The 20,880-nt window shown below is 40.0% G+C and overlaps 1 protein-coding gene across 3 annotated transcripts in view; it reads left to right on the top strand.

The window, feature by feature from the left end:
- hmgcll1 (3-hydroxy-3-methylglutaryl-CoA lyase like 1) overlaps nt 1-20,880 on the top strand; it is a 105,209-nt gene that overhangs the window by 57,041 nt on the left and 27,288 nt on the right. The window contains exons 8-9 of one of the 3 annotated variants that reach the window (XM_062983168.1): nt 10,190-10,315; nt 13,416-20,864. The exons of the other annotated variants lie outside the window; for them this stretch is intronic. Of the exons in view, the coding sequence (XP_062839238.1) occupies nt 10,190-10,315; nt 13,416-13,517 (228 nt within the window). The 3' untranslated portion in view covers nt 13,518-20,864. Of the gene's footprint in view, nt 1-10,189; nt 10,316-13,415; nt 20,865-20,880 lie in introns of those variants that run through there. 3 annotated transcript variants of the gene reach the window in all.

Here is a 20,880-nt window from a genome sequence, read left to right as displayed (position 1 = left end):
TTTAAACACATGTTATTACTAATTGCCTGGAGTGTGTTTGTCTAATTTGAGCTTTGAATATTTGTTTTGTAATTTTGATAGAGAATTATAATCAGATAATTGATTTTTAACATACAGTAATATTCATCTTCTAATGAAAGCAGAGTAATAATAATAATAATAATAATAACAACAACAACAACAATAACAATAATAATACACTTTATGTTCTGCCCTTCTTCCCTAGGGGACTCAGATTGAATTACAACATTTTACATAGGCAAACATTCAATGCCTTTACAGTCAAATTCAATGAGACATACAAACAAAGTCAAGGCTTCTCCTTTCATTTTCAGCTTTCTGGAGGGGGTGGTCATCTCTGGCTTTGGGGAGGTGCTTTCCTCCATTTTCAGGCCGAGATGTGGCTGGCAAGATTGCTTGAAGCATCTCTTTGCTTTTTCCCACAGAAACAGTACTTATGTATCTACTCACATTTGCATGTTTTCAAACTTCTAGGTTGGCAGGAGCTAGGGCTTGACAGATGGGAGCTCACCCCCATCTTGCGGATTTGAACTGCCAACCTTTATGTCAGTAGTTCAGCGGCAAAAGGGTTTAATCCATTGTGTCACTGCGGGGTATTTTCTGAGGAGGGAGCCACATGTCCACATGAATATAAAAAGAGGAGTAAGGAAGATAACATTCCCCTGTTCTTTGGGAATTGAGGAAGTGTATGCCTATGTGCGTATATGTGTGCACTCATTCATTCATTCATTCATTCATGGGTGATCACTTGAATGATTGCCTTCCAAGGGTAGCATCTTGGCAGTGGGTCCGCAAGTGACTGTAGAGACCTATTCTGGATCAGCATGGTCTTTCACATTAAAGACATATATTTCCAGATAGAAGGCTCTCTTGACAAGGGTTTGCTTGACACACATTTCTCCCTTTCTCTCTCTATTTGTACCTCCTCAAAATCCATAGCACTGTTGGTAACAGCTGACCTCCAGTTACAGCGCTCAAATGCCAGGGCTTCCCATTTCTTGGTGTTTATATCACTTTTATTTAGGACTAGCTTGGAGACCCGGCGATGCCCGGGTCATTTGAGAAAGGCATTGTTTGCCTGTGTTCCAAGTGTAGCCTATATCCAATGTCAGCTGGGTTCAGTGGGTGCGGGTGAGCTCCAACTCCCATATGCAAGTCCCATCGTCCAGTGTCCATCCCCCTCCAAACAGAGCCAGTATGTAGAATAGGTCATGAGGGCTCCATGTACCATGTTTGGTCTTGATCAGTCATTTGTGTGGTCGCGGTGCTCTCAGGAAGTGAGTGAAGGTATTGGAAGTCCCATTGTCCATGGTCCATCATCCTCCAAACTGCACCTGGGTGTAGAGTGAGTCATGGGTGTTCTCTGTTTGAAGTTTGGTCTTGATGAGACATTGATGGGGGTGACAGTGGTCTCAGGAAGTGAATGAATATACTGCAAGTCCCATCATCCAAGGTCCAAGCTCTTTCAAATCTCACCAAGATGTAGAGTGGGCCATGGTGGCTCTATGTACCAAGTTTGGTCTTGATCAGTCATTGGTGGGGGTCACAGTAGTCCCAGGAAGTGACTGAAGATATTGTAAGTCCCCTCTTCCCCCAAACTGCACCAGGATGTAAAGTGGGCTACCCTGCACCTGCGTGTCAAGTTTGATACAGTTTTGTCATTCATGGGCATCACAGTGGTTTGTGGGAGGTGAATTGGATGAAGGTACTGCAAATCCCATAATCCTTGGTCCACCCTCCGTCAAACTGCTGCAGCATGTGAAGTGTGTCATTCGGGATATGTGTGCCTGGTTTGGTTCAGTTGTGTGATTTGTGGCAGTTGCTGTGGTCTCAAGAAGTGAAGGAAGGTACTGCAAATTCCATCATTCTTGGTCCATCCTGCCCCAATATACATCAGGATGTAAAGGGGTCGACAGGAGTTCTGTGTGCCAAGTTTGGTCCATTTCTATCATTGGTGGGCATTGCAGTAGTCTGTGGGAGTTAAAGTGTTTGAAAGTACTGCAAATCCCATCATCTGTGGTCCATCCTCCCCCAAATGGCAGCAGGTCATAAAGTGCATCGTGGGGATGAAGTGTGCCAAGTTTGGTGCAGATCCGTCATTCCTGTTGGTCTCAGTGGCCTGGGATAGTGGCGGCCAATCAAAACGTGAGCACATATTCCGCCAGGCCAATCAAAACGCTGATACATACTCCGATTTCACTTTTATTATATATATATAGATAAGACTCAAATGTTCCTTAGGATGAAAATTATTCTTTTCTAATGAAGAATATATTAGGAAAAGTTTCTGTTAGATTCTTTGCACTCTTGAATGATATTCTCTTTATTTTTGTTTAGCTTTGTTATGAGTGAGAATGCTAAGCCGCGATAAATGTCTTGTGATATTTCAAGTGGTGGTCTAGGTTCAGAATAAAGGATTTTTGCTTGTACATGTTGAAGTACATGCTTTTTTTTTGCCATTCACCACTATTCACAAGCCACCACGTGAAAAACTACCTAAAGGACTAAAAGGCACCCCCCCTTCCCGGCAAAAAAACCCCCAAGGTGCCTCCACCAGGATGCTAAAAATTCTCAGCTGAATTTGGAAAGGTTACTTTATAGATGGATATCCTGGTACTTGTAGTACAAAAAGTAACTTTCCTAAACTCTTGTTTTGACTTGTCTAAGTGAAAGCTTTCTCAGCTAAGACAAAGCTGCTCCTGGATTCAACTCCTTGAATTTAATACTGTGCATAAAATAATGCAGCATAGCAAATAACTTTCATATTTTCAAAGAATATGAAAAGAAGATTAAAAAATTACACTTCAACTTACATTATGATGGTGTACATCTAAAAAGAAGGAAAAGAAGTGGGAAAAGATGAACTCCTGTAGTAGCTGGACATTTGGGGACAGTCTAAGCCTTGAGTTCTATTGTTAGATCTGTTCCTTTGTGGACATTTGTGAGCTTTTAAATTGTGATACCCAGAATTGTACACAGTATTTCAGGTTAGGTCTGACCAAAGCAGAATAGAGGGGTATCATGACTTCCCTCGATCTAGACACTATACTCCTTCTGATGCAGCCCACAATCCCATTGGCTTTTTTAAGCTGCAGCATCACATTGTTTGTTCATGTTCAGCTTGTTGACCACAAAAACTCCAAGATATTTTCCACATGTATCATAGGCATCACTCATTCTGTTTCTTTGCATTTCTTTTTTCTGCTCAAATTTAGTACCTTACATTTGTCCTTGTTGAAATTCGTTCTGTTAGTTTTGGCCCAACTCTATTAAGGTAGTTTTGAAGTCTGTTCCTTTCCTCTAGAGTATTCGGTAAAGGTAAAGGTTTCCCCTGACATTAAGTCCAGTCATGTCTGACTCTGGGGGCTGGTGCTCAACTCCACTTCTAAGCCGAAGAGCCGGCGTTGTCCATAGACAACGGTCATGTGGCCAGCATGACTGCATGGAACGCCGTTACTTTCCCGCCGGAGCGGTACCTATTGATCTACTCACATTGGCATGTTTTCGAACTGCTAGGTTGGCAGAAGCTGGGCTCCTTAGGGTATAAGGATAACTAGAGTATTAGCTATCCTAATTTGGTGTCATCTGCAAAACTGATAAACATGCCCCCCAAAACCATCATCTAAGTCATTAATAAAGATGTTGAACAGAATTGGACCTGAGACTCAAAACTGTGGCACCCCACTAGTCACTTCTTTCCAAGATAAGGAGGAACCATGGGTGAGCACTCTTTGGGTTTCGTCACTGAACCAATTACAGATCCATCTAATAGTAGCACTACCAAGCCCACATTGGACAAGTTTGCTTGCAAGAAGACAAAGGCCTTACTGAAATCAAGATACTTTACATCCACAGCATTCCCTGCATCTACTAAGCTTGTAACTCTATCAAAAAAAGAGATGAGCTTAGTGTGGCATGACTTGTTTTTAAGAAGTCCACATTGACGTTTGGTAATCACACCATTGCTTTCTAAGTGATTGCAGACTGCTTCCTTAATGATTTTTTTTACAGAATCTTCCCTGGTATTGACATCAGGCTGACTGGACAGTAATTGTTTGGGTCCTCATTTTTTACCTTCTTGAAGATAGGGACAACATTTGCCCCCCCCCCCCCTCCAGTGTCCTGGAACTGTTCTCCAAGAATCCTCAAGGATTATTGCCTATTATTCTGAAATGGCTTCTGCTAGTTCCTTCAACACTCTTGGTTGTAGTTTGTCTGGCCCTGGAAACTTTAGTTCTTTTAGAGTGGCCAAGTATTCCTGGAGTACTTTTTAACCTATTTTGGATTGCATTTCCCCTATTACTTCTTCTACTCCATATTGCTCAAGTTGAAAACTGATTTCTTTTTGTGAAAAGACTGAGACAAAGTAGGTGTTGAGCAGTTCTGCTTTTTCCCTATCCCCGGTCAGTATTACCCCATCTTCTCCGTTAAATTTCAATTAGTTTTGTTGTACACTAATATACGATGCTTTTTGTAGATGTAGACACTGTGTACATTTTAAAAAAAATTTGGACCAAGAGTTCATCTACTGCTCATGTCCTAACCCATCAAAGCTAACATCCCCTCAGTCCTCTTTGTGTGGTTAAGTAGTTTTTCCTCACTTTCCAGTTTGTCTTTGTGTCTTTCTGTTCCCTTTCTCTTGTTCAATTGTTCATCCTTTATTTTCCAACATCTTCTATCATCAAAACAAGCAAAACAAAACACCTTTCTCTTCACTCCAGGGTCCTGCTGCGCCTCTCTAATTTCATGGCCTCGACTTCTCTCATCTAATTATTCTTTTTGTGAATGAAAGTGTTTTCTGTCTGATGAACATTTGCGGTGTCTGTTTTGTCTCAAAGAGAAACATTTACTAGAGAAATGATCAACCTATAGAGGCTTTACCTTGCAAATACAAGATGATGGCTAGAAAAGATATTCAAGTCTGCAGCACTATGCCTGCTATTTTAAGGAAAACCTGTAGCACAAGTGGAAGTAATGACCACCAAAACAAGAAGAGTTGGCGCAGCCTGTACTGTATTTGTTTGGAGCTGATAATATAGTCATATCTATATTCTATAGTATATACATAGTATAAAGTTGTTATTGCATGCCTTCAAATAATTTCTGACCTCTCAGAGACCAGGAAAGTGTGACCTGCCCAATAGGTTTCCAAAGTTAAACAAGCATTCAAACCTTGCTCTCCAGAGTCATAGTCCAGTGCTTAAATCACTGTACCATGCTGACTCTATAGTAAAGAATACATGGACCCAAAGCTTCATGGAGTTTTTGAACCATTTCTCTTATGCAACTAGTGTTCTGTTTTGTAGACAGCAGTGGTTTTAGGGGGAAAAAACAAGCACAAAACATGATAGAGGTGTTATATTAATACTTCACATGTGGTACTGTTTATCTTTGCCAGTTTGAATAGCTGGACTTTATATGGCACATCTTAAGACAACAGTGCCACCACGTGGTCAGTGAAACAGTAGTTGATTTTTTTTAAAATTGCATGCCTTTTGTGATATTTCAAAGGAGAGAACAGAAAACCACCTCTGAAGGTTCCTATGAAATTCATGGGGTTGCCATAAGTCAACAGATGATTTCAAGACATATGTATACACATATACTAATTATTGATTTCAGGTATATCTTGCACAGCAGTCTAAACTATAACATAGATGTTTCGCCCACATCTATGACAGGCATCCTCTGAGGTTGTGAGGTATAAGGAGAAACTAAGCAAGGAAGGTGTATATATCTGTTGAAGATCCTGGTTGGGGAAAAGAACTCCTGTCTGTTGAAGGCCAGTGTAATGTTGTAATTAATCACCTCAATTAGCATTAAATGGCCTTCCCAGCTTCACTTCTGCATGTTTAGCCTGCAGAAGAGAAGGCTGAGAGGAGACATGATAGCCATGTACAAATATGTGAGGGGAAGTCATAGGGAGGAAGGAGCAAGATTGTTTTCTGCTGCCCTGCAGACTAGGACACGGAACAATGGCTTCAAGCTACAGGAAAGGAGATTCCACCTGAACATCAGGAAGAACTTCCTCACTGTGAAAGCTGTTCGGCAGTGGAACTCTCTCCCCCGGACTGTGGTGGAGGCTCCTTCTTTGGAGGCTTTTAAACAGGCTGGATGGCCATCTGTTGGGGGTGCTTTGAATGTGATTTCCTGCTTCTTGGCAGGGGGTTGGACTGGATGACCCATGAGGTCTCTTCCAACTTTACTATTCTATGATTCTATGATTCACCTCCTGGCCTGGGGAAAACCTTTGTTCAGAGTCATTAGCTGTCCCTGATTGATTCATGTCTGGAATTCTTTTGTTTTTAGTGTTGTTCCTTATTTACTGTTCCCATTTTGGAGGGGGTTTTTTTAACACTGGTAGCCAGATTTTGTTCATTTTCATGTTTTCCTCCTTTTTGTTGAAATTGTCCACATGTTTGTGGATTTCAATGGCTTCTCTGTGTAGTCTGATATGATAGTTGTTGGAGTGGTTGAGCATTTCTGTGTTCTCAAATAATATACTGTGTCTAGGTTGATTTATCAAGTGCTCTCCTATGGCTGATTTCTCTGGCTGAGTTAGTCTGCAGTGCCTTTCATGTTCTTTGACTCATGTTTGGTCAATGCTGTGTTTGGTGGTCCCTATGTAGACTTGTCCACAGCTGTATGGCATATAGTAGACTCCTGCAGAGGTAAGAGGATCCCTCTTGTCCTTCGCTGACCGTAGCATTTGTTGGTTTTTCTTAGTGGGTCTGTAGATAGTTTGTAGGTTGTGTTTCTTCATCAGTTTGCCTATGCAGTCAGTGGTTCCCTTGATGTATGTATGGTAAGAACACCTTTCCTCTGGGTGGATCTTTGTCTTTACTCTCCTGGCTTGCTCTTGGCCTTACAGCAATTCTGATGCCCATGGTGGAGTATCCATTGGCCTGTAGAGCCCAGTTTAGGTGGTTTAGTTTACCTTGGAGGAGGTGAGGTTAGCAGATTCTTTGTGTGCGGTCTGTCAGGGCTTTGATTGTGCTTCTTTTTTGACTTGGGTGATGGTTGGAGCTTTTATGAAGGTATCTATCTGTGTGTGTAGGTTTTCTGTAAACTATGTTGCCCAATTGTTGATTGGGTTTGCGGATGACTAGAACATTTAGAAATTGCAGTTTTCCTTCCTTTTCTTTTTCCATGGCAAATTGGATGTTTGGGTGGATGCTGTTGAGGTGGCCCAGGAACGTGTTGAGTTCTTCTTCTCCATGGCTCCAAATGGTGAAGGTGTCATCAACATAGCTGAACCATATAGTTGGCTTTTTGGTGCTGTTTCCAGGGCTTGTTTTTCAAAGTGTTCCATGTAACCATGCACAAAGAATCTGCACACCTTACCTCCTCCAAGGTGAACTAAACCACCTAAACTGGGCTCTACAGGCCAATGGATACTCCACCATGGACATCAGAAGAGCTGTAAGGCCAAGAACAAGCCATGAAAGGAAAGACAAAGATCCACACAGAGGAAAGGTGTTCTTACCATACATCAAGTGAACCACTGACTGCATAGGCAAACTGATGAAGAAACACAACCTACAAACTATCAACAGGCCCACTAAAAATCTAACAAATGCTATGGTCAGCGAAGGACAAGAGGGATCCCCTTACCTCTGCAGGAGTCTAACGTCTACCATGCAGCTATGGACAAGTCTACATAGGGACCACCAAATGCAGCACCAAAACACGAATCAAAGAACATGAAAGGCACTGCAGACTCACTCAAGCAGAAAAATCAGCCATAGCAGAGCACTTGATGAACCAACCTGGACACAGTATATTATTTGAGAACACAGAAATGATCAACCTGTTCTGTCACGCGCTGGGCCTGTAACTATTGTCTTTTGTATAGGACGTATACTTTATGCCCAGCGGGAAGCCTCGGCGCCTAAAGAGAGGTTCTTGAGGATTTCCCCGAAAAGGATGGCCTTTTGAGTCTTTAATGAAATAACAAAGTCTTTATTTATGAACAAATAATAAATCTTCAAGGAGTCAAATAACACTTCAAGGTTTCCTTAATAAACGGTTGGCTTTTCAATCTTGTCCTTGGGACGGGCAATTGGCTTGGGATAACTATATTTTCTCTGTAAGAAGAAAATCCCCTTATAACCTCTCCCAGGCTGTCTGTCATATGAGCCTAGCCGATGTGGGACCTACTACCGATTTCAAATGCGTCTGGGCATCGAGTAGACCTACTAACCAAGGCTTGCCGATGTTTCAGCTGGGGTTCCATGAATCTGTGATGCTGTTCTCTCTCTCCGAGGTTTCTTTGGAAACTTTAGGGCTGTTTCCCCCAGGAGCTGTGAGGCTGAGAGCCTGTAAGCTCTCAGCCAGAGCTTTTGGAACCTTTTCCCCTGGAATTTCTGTTTCTGTTTTCTCGGATGTTCTATATCCCTGGATGTTATTGAGATATGAAGCTTTTCTACGGGACGCGCTGGTCTACGCCCTATAGCTTACCTTCCTTAAGTGAGACTGACTTAAAAATGGCTCCTTCCCTCCCAGAACCCTGAACAAGGGGCGGAATCAAACTTAATGATGATTGACAGGCAGCCTGTCCTATGACTGCAAACATTAGCAGCAAGAAAATAAAGTTGGAGCTTCTGGTACAGCCGTACCAGCACACAACCACTCCAACAACTATCATGTCAGACTACACAGAGAAGCCACTGAAATCCACAATCATGTGGACAATTTCAACAGAAAGGAGGAAACCATGAAAATGAACAAAATCTGGCTACCAGTGTTAAAAAAAACCTCCAAAACCAGAACAGTAAATAAGGAGCAACACTAAAAACAAAAGAATTCCAGACATGAATCAATCAGGGACAGCTAATGACTCTGAACAAAGGTTTTCCCCAGGCCAGGAGATGACGCTGGGAAGGCCATTTAATGCTAATTGAGGTGATTAATTACAACATTACACTGGCCTCCAACAGACAGGAGTTCTTTTCCCCTTCCAGGATCTTCAACAGATATATAAACCTTCCTTGCTTAGTTTCTCCATGTACCTCACAACCTCAGAGGATGCCTGCCATAGATGTGAGCGACATGTCAGGAGGGAATACTTCTGGAACATGGCCATACTGCCTGGAAAACACACAACAGCCCTGTGATCCCAGCCATGAAAGCCTTCGACAGCACACTAAAAGTAATTTCCTTACTTTCCCAAATTATAACCCTCACAGATATAGGATTAGAAGATTAGTTGGTTTGACCTTGACCATGAGGTCAGATGCCTTTAGGCACCTCCCGATGGCAGCGGAAGCTATCATTGGGGGACTTAAGTACATGTGGTTGCTTCTTAGACCGAGTATTAGACTTATCCATCAAGAGGGAGGTTGGTTGATACCTGGATCTGATGCAGATATGTGAACAGTTAAACAAGGAAATTATTGAACTTCCTTCAGGACCAAATACTGGCTAGGCTGCATTTTACTTGGTAGATCAAATGCTCCTGCAGACATAGGGTGGCCGTTTGTTTTAACAGCAGGCTTGAATAGAAGTTTTACATTATACTATCTCCAGACATCTGAAGAAACCCACAGATTGAATGAGGCACAACTGAATGTGCCAAGAAATCCATTTCCCCAGTCTGCAGTGGAGGAAATGTGCCAAAAGAAAGAACAGATGGATGCAGCTGATTGGGATACTTTGTTCGAAACACTTGGAAAGGATTTCCCTCCTTGCCTCATGGGAGATCAAAATGAAGAAAACCATATCTTGTCTATGGCTATAGTTTGGAACTCACTTATAATGGCTTTTAAGATTCAGTGCGTTCAATTCATCACTTTTTGCCACTTGTAAGACTTCAAGTTTCTGCTTTGAAGACAAACAATTCCCTAGGGCTTCTGCTAGATTCTTCTAGAGTCTGTATTTGCTAAGATAAAATAGTAAAGCCACAGCTTTGTGTTTTTTTTTAAAAAAAGAGTCCAATAACCATGCTAGGCATAAAAATTATGTCTAAAATAAAACACACAAAGCACTGGGATGAATATAGTGTAGGCAATGGAGAGAAGGGACATCTGAAACACTTAAAGAGGAAATTGTCAAAGTTTACATAATGTCCTCAGCTCGTATTAGCCATTTCTTAGCGCAGCATGCATTTTTACTGAGAATTGTTGCTTTGAGGGAAAAATACAAGACAGTTCTTGTCATTATTTTCCAGATGGGAGTTCATGTTGTTGATTCTGCAGTTGCTGGTTTGGGAGGCTGCCCATATGCAAAAGGTGCCACAGGAAACGTAGCTACAGAGGATGTCATATATATGCTTAATGGCTTAGGAATCAATACGGTAAGCTACTTTTAATGTATTTTTAAAAGTGCACAATGTAAAATAAATGAGTGGAAGAATAGCACGAAATGCATGCTATAATATTTATGCCCATTTCTACACAGACACTCCAATTCAGTTTGAAGTCAGCTTGAGGGTGAGGTATCCACAAAATGTATACCCCCAGTGTACACTGCAATGTTCATCAAGAGTGATAAAAAGAAAGAAATATAAAGAAATCCCAGAAAAGTCTTTCTGCCAAAATTGTGCTGCAGGTGATCCTTGTGTCTCTCAGATCCAGGGCAAAATAGGTTCTGCAAAAGGTGGAGCACTTTGTAGACACTCTTGCCTGCTGATATGCAGTAAACAATCCAGAACTGTGCTGCCAAAAACACCTGAAGGTCAGGGCTGGGCAGCAAGGGGCTAATCGACCTCCTAGGAGAGGTTTCACTTACCCCATTTTCCCATCCTGTATGCCTCTGGGGCAGTGATGCACATCTCCCCTGGAAATGCGTGGGGGGGGGGGGCGTGCAAAGCAATTTGAAGTACAGTTTTGTGTTTAGTGTAATCACCTTCCTGACCTCAAACCAGTTCTAGACCTGTAAATCTAATCAATCCACTTTAAACTGAGTTATACTGTCTGTGTAGTACAACCCTATGTTGATTTTAAAAATATGTGTATTACTGAAACCAAAAGGGCATTATAAGCTGACCCATATGTGAGGACGTATTAGGCTACTTTGTAGACACAATCCATGAAAAGGCTAATTTTGCAGGCAACAAAGTAAAGTTGCTTGAGATTTTACTCTTACCACCCAAAGATTTTCTATCAGTGTTAAGGAGCCACATACTTATCTAGGTATGACCAATTATAGCTGAACCCTTTAATGACTCACCCATGGCCATCACTTAGTCTTTTTGGAACTATTCCATGCCACCTCACATCTTTCTTTATTACAGTCATAGACCAGCATAAAGGGATTGGAATGCAGTGTGATAAAAGCAAAATACATTAAAATCTAGGCTGAAAGCTAACATGCAAAGGTACATTAAGAAGCCATAAAAAGATACGTGTATGTGTGTGTGTGTGTGTGTGTGTGTATATATACACACACACATACAGTAAAGTCTCACTTATCCAACATTCTGGATTATCCAGCGCATTTTTATAGTCAATGTTTTCAATGCCTTGTGATATTTTGGTGCTAAATTCGTAAATACAGTAATTACTACATAGCATTAATGTGTAATGAACTACTTTTTCTGTCAAATTTGTTGTATAACATGATGTTTAATAGGCTTTTTCTTAATCTCTCCTCATTATCCAACATATTCACTTATCCAACGTTCTGCCGGCCCGTTTATGTTGGATAAGTGAGACTCTACTGTGTGTGTATAAATGTAAAGGTTTTCCCCTGACGTTAAGTCCAGTCGTGACCGACTCTGGGGTGCTCATCTCCATTTCTAAGCCAAAGAGCCGGCGTTGTCTGTAGACACCTCCAAAGTCATGTGGCTAGCATGACTACATGGAGCGCCGTTACCTTCCTGACGGAGCGGTACCTATTGATCTACTCACATTTGCATGTTTTCGAACTGCTAGGTTGGCAGGTGCTGGGGCTAACAGCAGACGCTCATTCTGCTCCCGGGATTTGAACCTGGGACCTTTCGGTCTGCAAGTTCAGCAGCTCAGCGCTTTAACACACTGCGCCACCACCAGGGGCCCGTGTGTGTGTGTGTGTGTGTGTGTGTATAAATAATACAACCTCAAACATTGCCACTTCAGTGGAAAAAATATAATCAGCAGACACCCTTATTGAATACAGCTCCTGCATACACGTACACACACTTTCGCATCCATATAGAAGTATGGTTTTGCACATACAAATTTGAGAACATACATCAACATACAATAACACCTTTAAAGACAATAACAATAAATAAACCTGGTTGAACCCTCTTACTATGGCACCTATGTTCTAAGTCTATGAGTTTATTTTATTTGCTAGCATTTTACAGGAGCCCCATACTGAAATTAATCATTGCCTCTTGTTTACATTTGATCCAAATGGTCTCTTGGCTTCCTTTCATTTCAGTGTTCATGTTCTTGCTTTGTTGACTGAAATCACTTTGAAAAATGAACACAATAAGTGAAATGCTTTTTTGAATATCCCACCATGCTATCAGAGGAGTACTTAATGCATCCTTTGAAAGGATGTTCAGCATGAATAGGCACATTGTCCATGAACTGAAGGAAAGATGAATTTGACATGTTTACAGATTGGTGTAAAGTTAACAAGGTTCAGCTGCAATTCTAGAACATCTGTGAGAATTTACCCAGAGATAAAGTGAAGGTGCTTATGTACTGTATATATTTTATGGCATTTGTGTGTCAGTATCAGTGAGATTTTGCTGTCGTATTAATAAACTATGCAGTACTGTTGCACCTCATTCTCAGGAGTGTGTATATCCCACCATCGTATTAGGGACTGTATGCATTTAGACACTTCTGGGAAGCTCAGAATGAAGTGGATGAAAAAAGTAGATTCCCAAAGCATCTGGAGCCCTTGGTGGCATAGCGTGTTAAAGCGCTGAGCTGCTGAACTTGCGGACTGAAAGGTTGCAGGTTTGAATCCGGGAGTGAGCACCCGCTGTTAGCCCCAGCTTCTGCCAACCTAGCAGTTTGAAAGCATGCAAATGTGAGTAGATCAATAGGTACCGCTTTGGCAGGAAGGTAACGGTGCTCCATGCAGTCATACCCGCCACATGACCTTGGAGGTGTCTATGGACAACGCTGGCTCTTCGGCTTAGAAATGGAGATGAGCACTAACCCCCAGAGTCAGACAAGGCTGAACTTAATGTCAGGGGAAAACCTTTACCTTTACCTAAAGCCTCTGGATGCCCTCATCCAGCAGTTTCATGTAGGAAAATGTAAGGGAGGGAAATAGAGTGCTGTGGGGTTGCATAGTTTTGGAGAACCCATGGAAATGTTATATGAAAACATTAAATTATTGCAGATCCTGATGATCATGATTCTAATTCAAGTTTCAATAACATAAAAGCCTTTGACAATAAAATAACATAAGTAGAAGTAAAATTCTCTTTTTCTCTCCCTCTCTCCTAGGGTGTGAATCTTTATAAGGTTATGGAAGCTGGTAACTTCATTTGCACAGCCTTGAACAAGAATACAAATTCTAAAGTTGCCCAAGCATCCTTCTGTGGTTGAGCCAGAGAAGATATGGGGCTGTTTCTAAGAGTTGCATATTTGGCCATCAGTGTGCTCTACCTATTTACAGGTGCATGTGGCAAACCCATTGCAAATACCATTTCAGCAGAAGGAGAAGATGCCAACATAGATGGTATCTGACAAGTCAGTAGCAGTAGTACATAATAAATTTAAAGTGAAAACTTCAAGTCTGCTTGCCAGATGAAACCATCTTTCTTTTTTCTCTTAGATCTTTGAGATTGCCCTTCTGTATATGGCTGCAGTTTCATTGGGCCTCATCCAGCTTCAGAGCCCATAAGACTATTCAAATGAGTATACCTGTATGAGGAAATAAGAGTAATTTCTTTCTCACAGATGTGAGAAAGAAAATATACATTTGGGGATGAAGTAGTCCCCATAGCTGTGTGTTCAGATGAACATAACTCTAGGCAAATGTTTACCACAGGAGGACATATCCATTAAGTTAAGTGGTCTTTACCCTGCAAAATATACCCTGTTATATTTTTTATACTTTTACAATGCTACAGTTACTTGTTTGGGTTGCTTTCAATTTCCCTGTTCTTCTAGAAACATGCATGCATGTAATGTCTGGTATTATCTGCTGAATTATTTAGCTTGACCAAGGGCTTGCCTACACTGATAGAAGAAAAATCTGTTTCACACGAGTTCTCAGTGACCTTGCAGCAATCTCATTCATGCCAGACACATCAAAAATTGGGCTAGCCCCACTCTCCAATGTTTTTGGTCCAACCTAAAAACATGGCTCTTTAACGAAACTTTCCAATTGGTATAAAGCCCAAAACGTCTACACTGTAGACCCATTGGTTTGCACTGAAAGCACTTTATATGACTGGTTGGTTGTTATTCATGTTATGTCTATAACATTTTATTGATGTCTGTTTTAGGGTTGATTGATTATATTATGGTATTGTTTTATGTATTGATGTAAATTATGTTTTCCTTTGATATTGATGTATCTGTATTTATTGCACCATATGCATTATTCCATTACGAGTGCTTTGTAAGCTGCCCTGAGTCCCATTTGGGAGATGGTGGTAGGGTAGAAATAAAGCATTATTATTATTATTATTATTATTATTATTATTATTATTATTATTATTATTATTGTGAGATTGGTGTAACCAGCCACAAGCCTTCCCCTGGTGAGTTCACCTCAGTGTAATGGGATGATCCATATCACCAAAACTTTGTATTATTTTCAACTACCGGCAGTTTCCACGTTGTGATCAAAAGAACTTCTGTAGATTTGTTCTTAAGTTGAACAGGTACATTTTAAGTGTAACTCCAGCCATTTTTTAAAAGTTTTTGATAGCACAGGAAAGGGTAACATTCCTGTGACATTTGTTTTGCTGTCTGCGCCCCTGTCCAGAAGACTTCACCTCACTTCCTGTCTATGAAACAATTGAATTTTGAAAATTTGAGGTTGTTCTGGAAACAATGATTGGTGATAAAGATTCAGCAGAGACATCTTTTCCCAGGACAACTCTTCTTTAAGTGCATTTCCCTTCCTAGGGGTAGACTTCTTCTCACTTCCCGTTGTCTCACCCACATTTATAACTAGGAGTCATTTGTAAGTTAGATGTTTGTATATGACCATAGCAGCTCCACATTTTGTTTTTCCCATCGTGCTTGTGAATGTACCTATTTCCAACTTTTTCCTCATGGCTTGGAAGGGCTCTGGCCATTCTGTTAAGTAAGGGTGCACATATATTGATATGCAGATATCTGCACAATTACATACACCCACACCATGCTGAGAAACTTAAAACAAAGTTCAAATTGTGGAAAAAACAACTTCCTGGTGGAAATGATCAGGTTACTGCTTGCCTGAGGTCACCTCCCACTGATTTGTCTTTTTTGCCCACCATTAAATCCTCCCAGTTCCCTAGCCATGTCACTTTGGAAGCATGGGGACATACCAACCCCCCCCCCCAATCTTTTTAGGAAAATGGCAGGATAAAAGGCAAGCTTTTTGGACCAAATTTGAACCACTATCACAAAGAATGAAATTACAAGGGAATCTTCAGATACATTGTGCATCCAGATCACAGAAGCTACCAGGTGAGTATGTTTTTTTTCTCAGTGTAGACAACCCCTAAGAAAGATGCTTCACATCACTATCAGATTTGAAATTGGTAAAATATGTAGTGTGTTACCACTTCAGATTTACAAAATACTCACCTTGCTAAAGTGATAAGAGAAAAGGCACAACATAGTGAAGTTGCTATATTGAAAGTATGTGAAATTTTAAAGGTTCAGGGCAGATGTGTGTAGTACACATATATTTAAAATTAAGTGCCAGGCTACAAAATATGTACAACTGATGGGCACTTTAAATCACTTTGGAAAAACTTAAAACAACGTTTTTGTTGCTTGATTTGGGCTGCAAAACCAATGGACTGGTGGCTCGTGTTGGTCACATGTGAAGGCCCTCTTTCAGTGGTCTCATTCCCATGTCATTAACTGTTATTTTAAAGCACTTTGGACAGAACTGGCTGCCATGTAGTAAGATAGTAAGTACAGTCTTCCTTCTTAATGAAGTTGAGTTTTAGTGTCATATAAATATTTGCAGCAGTTTATGAGGTCCATCAGTGTGTGTGGCCTTGCTGTTCTATATTTTATTACTCCAGATTGGCTTTTTTACATTTGCCAAGTCAATTATGCTGTGTACAGGGAGCCAAACCCAGATTTACTACGAGTAGCATATTTGTAATGTTTGCTGTGGTTGACATCTGTTAAGGATATGAATGACTTTATCTTGTTCCAAGAATTTGTAGGAAATGGCAGTTTGCCATGTTTTACAAATTAATGGTGCCCCTTTGTAGTTGTTACAAATATAGTCATTACACTGAAATATGATTTTATCCCATTGACTAAAAAAATATTAACAATGGGGGAAATACCATTTAGAGCTGCTGCTATATGATTTTCATTCATTTCCAGTAAGGAAATTTAAAATTGTGCTGTGAGTACATTGAAACCAAAGATGATGTGTGGTAGTCTGATAGATCGCACCCTAACACAGTTCCAGTCATTAAAGAGAGTATTTTAATGAGGTTAATAAGTGTGCCAATGGTGTGATTTTAAAAAAAATAACAGTCATGAGCTATACCAGGGGTCCCCAAACTTTTTAAGCAGAGGGCCGGTCAACAATCCTTCAGACTGTTGAGGGGCCGAATTATCATTTGAAAAAAAATACAAATTCCTATGCATACTGCACATGTCTTATTTGTAGTGCAACAACAACAAAAACGAAAGAATACAATATTTAAAAATGAAAACAATTTTAACCAACATAAACCTTTTAGGATTTCAATGGAAAGTGTGGGCCTGCTACTGGCCAATGAGATAGTCAAGTTAATTAGGATTGTTGTTGTTGTTGTTGTGTGCCTTCAAGTCATGTCAGACTTTGGCTGAGCCTAAGTCTAAAATTAATTATTTATTTACTGCATTTATTTACTACATTTATATCCCACCCTTCTCACCCCGAAGGGGACTCAGAGCAGCTATATGTACATACAATATATTATATTATTAGCATAACGCAATATTAGCATTATATATTATTATACTGAACAATACCACTATACTATTATATAATATGTAATATATAACATATAATTAATATTATTATATGGTGTTACTATTAGTATTATATTGTATAACATAAGATTATTATCAATATTATATGTATATACAACATATTATATTATTAAAACTGATATAAAAATATTATATTATAAAACTGAGGGCGGGGGCCAGGTAAATGACCTTGGAGGGCCGCATCCGGCCCCCGGGCCTTAGTTTGGGGACCACTGAGCTATACTGTATATCAAACAATAACATCTGTCTACAGTACACAAGCAAATCAGTTTGGTGCTACTGTAGTTTGAGAGAGTACTGTACTTCTATTTCTCTGCTGGGGAGATGTTGATAGAAATGCAGATGTTCTCATCTCCTCACATTTGACTAGGCGCTTTGCCCAGGATTAGTCTCTTTGTTTCCAGTAACACATGCATACACACAATTTAACAGACATAGTTCTCTCTCTACATTATATCTTATACTCTATATGTTATTCTGTATATCCCATCTTCCCTCTATATAGCGCAGCAACAAGGAAGTAAGATGTCAATTTAGAGAGCCTGATCCAGTCTTGGTGATGTAGACTCTACCCTTCTGCCACTCTTGGTTATGGACAAAGTGTCTGGGCACCTCTCCATCTAGTCCAGGAGCATTACTGCTCTGGAATACCTGTGAATTAAGCACCCAGTATATGTAAGCTCTTAAACTGGCCCATGGAGTTGAAAGAGACCACAGAGGCCATGATATCCAACCTCTTGAAATGCAGAAATACACAAAACAATCCTTACAAACTGAAGCATGACTAAGGGTGCATCTATACTGATACTACTAACAGCCATGTCTCGATGCTGTGGAATCATGAGAGTTGTAGTTTGGGGAGGCATCAGCCCTCTTTAGCAGAGAAAACTAAACACCCTGTAAAGGTACAATTCCCATGATTCCATAGCATTGGACTGTGGTAGTTTGTGTCAGACCGCATTAATCCCACAGTGTAGATGCATCCTTAGCCATGCCTTTTAATTGTGAAAATTGTAAGTAACTTGCTAATTGCAAGTAGTTACTTTCAAGCTCTGATTGTATTTCCTCAATACAGTTTAGAATTTAGAATTATCTTTAATTTTAATTTATATATTTAAAACTATTGCATATAAAATGTTATCTATATATTTTTGTTTACATAAAATGGTACAGTTATGTGTGTCTGTGCATGTAGGCGGTAATCCTAAAAGATTTTTTCTTATCATGTTATAATTTTTCTTTCAGGTAGGAATAAAAAATAAAGAAACCTTATATTGTGGGCCATAATAACTACTGTTGATTAAACAATGCTCCTGAAACATTATAGCATATTGTGTTTTCACTGAATGCCTCTGTTATTTGCTTTCATTGGTTTATATTCTTTATCTCTAAGATTAAGAATGAAAAAGAATACCAGGAAATAGCCCAATATATAACAAACTACTGTACATGTTAGCTACTGGTGACCAAACTGTCCCAATAAAGCCTTAGTAATTATCAGCTGCCTTTTCATCTTTTGTTGACATTATTGGGTTACAATTCATACTGAAAGCATTTACTTCTCATACCTTTCCCCCCTTTTATTATATCAGCAGTTCCTGATTTGTTGACTCACAATTTATTAATTTCTTGTCTTCATTGCTCTGGACAAGTCAAATCAGGATGACCAAAGCTGCTTTAGAAAAAAAGCTATCAGAGGGCCTCTTTCAGCACAGCCATCACTGAAAGACCCCACAAAGTGCAAAGGCCCCACAATATGCTGACACCTGCCACACCTCTATTCCTGAGGGTTTGGAGCCTCCACTTGGACTTTCCATAAGTCAAAAGGCTTTTAGTTTCCCATTAATTTAAATTGAATATAGACATGAGATCATAGTTGGAAGGGGCCTCATGGGCCATTGAGTCCAACCCACTGGGACAGCCGTCTTCCTGATTCTTCCCCCACCACCGCGATATTTGGCGATTCCAGTGGTGCATGTGAAGAAGTCATCAAAGAAGTCCGCATCAATACAACTGCTCTTGTTGTCAAGACATTCCTTCTGATATTCAATCAAAACCTGCCTTCCAATAATGGAAAACCCAGCCAATTTACCAGTTGTTAGGAATTGTGGGAGCTGAAGTCCAAAATACCTAAAAGACCAAAGGGTAGGAATCACTGTTCCAAGGCAACAGAGAATATACTGCCCCACACATTTCTGTGACAGCTCTTGGGGTGTTTAAAGAATGCAATCATATCACCCTTCAGTCTTCTTCTGACCCAGCTGAACATGACTGACTCCTTTAGACTTTTGTCATACATTTTGTTTCCAAATTTCTTACTGTCCTTGTCCTTCTCCCTCCAATTTACCTATATCTTTCTTAAAACAAGGTGTCCATAACTGAATACAGTACTTCAGATGAGACATGACCAGTTTTGAAAGTAGCAGGACTATTACTTCTCTCAACTTGAAAATTATTAATGCAGTTTAAAATAGCATTTGCCTCCTTTGCTACTGTCTTACAGTCAATTATATTCAACAATAATGCCACATAGTATTGCTGAATAATGTATCCCCATCTTAGACCAGTGCATCTCGGGTTTTTTTAAAATGTAGAATTTTGCATTTGTCTCTATTAAATTTCATTTTATTATTTTCCTGCCCAATTTTCTAGTTATCTAGCTCTTTTTGAATTGTGTTCCTATCTTCTACCCCTGTAACTACTAGCCACCCATCCCAGTTTTGTGTTATCTATAGACTTGATAACAATTCTCTCTACCCCATCACCTAAGTCATTGATAAATATGTTGACAAGTAGGGCCCTAGGACGGAACACAGCAGTGCTCCAGTTGAGGCCTCCTTCTAATTTGAAGCACATCCACTGACAGTAAGTCTTTAAGAATGGTTCTCCAGCTTGTTATGGATACATCTGACATTGTTCCCATCCATTTTGCATTGAATTAGTTTGCCAATCAAAACATGGGTGTCCATATCTTCAAATGGTTTGCTGAAATACAGATAAATGTCATTCACAGCATTTCTACCATCTACCACACTAGTGTTGTGATTGAAAAAAGCTTTCAAATTAATTTGGCAGAATTTGTTCATGGCTTGCACTATTCACTGCATTGTCAACAATATGCAAGTAGACAGACTCCCACATGATCCATACTAATTTTTTGGTGTTGAAATTAAGCTGATTAGTCTGCAGCTTCCTGGATCTTCTTTTTTGCCTTTTTGAAGTGAGAAATGTTTGCCCTTCTCCAGTCCTCTAGCACCTCCTTGTTCCCCAAGACAAGAAATATTAATCAATGTACTAGAGATCATTTTGCATACAGAAGGAACAATTTAAATTAGTGTTGCAGCTATGAGGATACAAGATTACAGTTCAGTGGGGTACATGTACAACTCATTTGCGAGTAGATCCTTCTCCAGACCTTAGTTGATTCTTTGGGGATACAAATGTTCATATCATAGGTATGAAAGACAAATGACATCCAAAATGCTTCAGATTGATCTCTTGTCATTTCATTGCTCCACAGTCTCTCATTTTGCAAGATTTTCTGATACCACCAATTTCCGTATGCTATCTCTTTTCTTACTGTCAAACCCTGTCATATTTTCCGTAAAGGTACAAATCCCTGTTTTTACCATGTTCTTTTATATACTTGTATATATGCCTAGTGGATGTGACAACTCACATAGGAGGATTAACTTATTTAGGACCACTGTGTAGCTTTTTTTTTTTTTAAAAAAATGTA

This window comes from Anolis carolinensis, chromosome 1, assembly GCF_035594765.1.
Source record: "Anolis carolinensis isolate JA03-04 chromosome 1, rAnoCar3.1.pri, whole genome shotgun sequence".
In the NCBI taxonomy this organism is placed as follows: Eukaryota; Metazoa; Chordata; class Lepidosauria; order Squamata; family Dactyloidae; genus Anolis; species Anolis carolinensis.
This window is presented reverse-complemented; position numbering and strand designations above follow the sequence as displayed.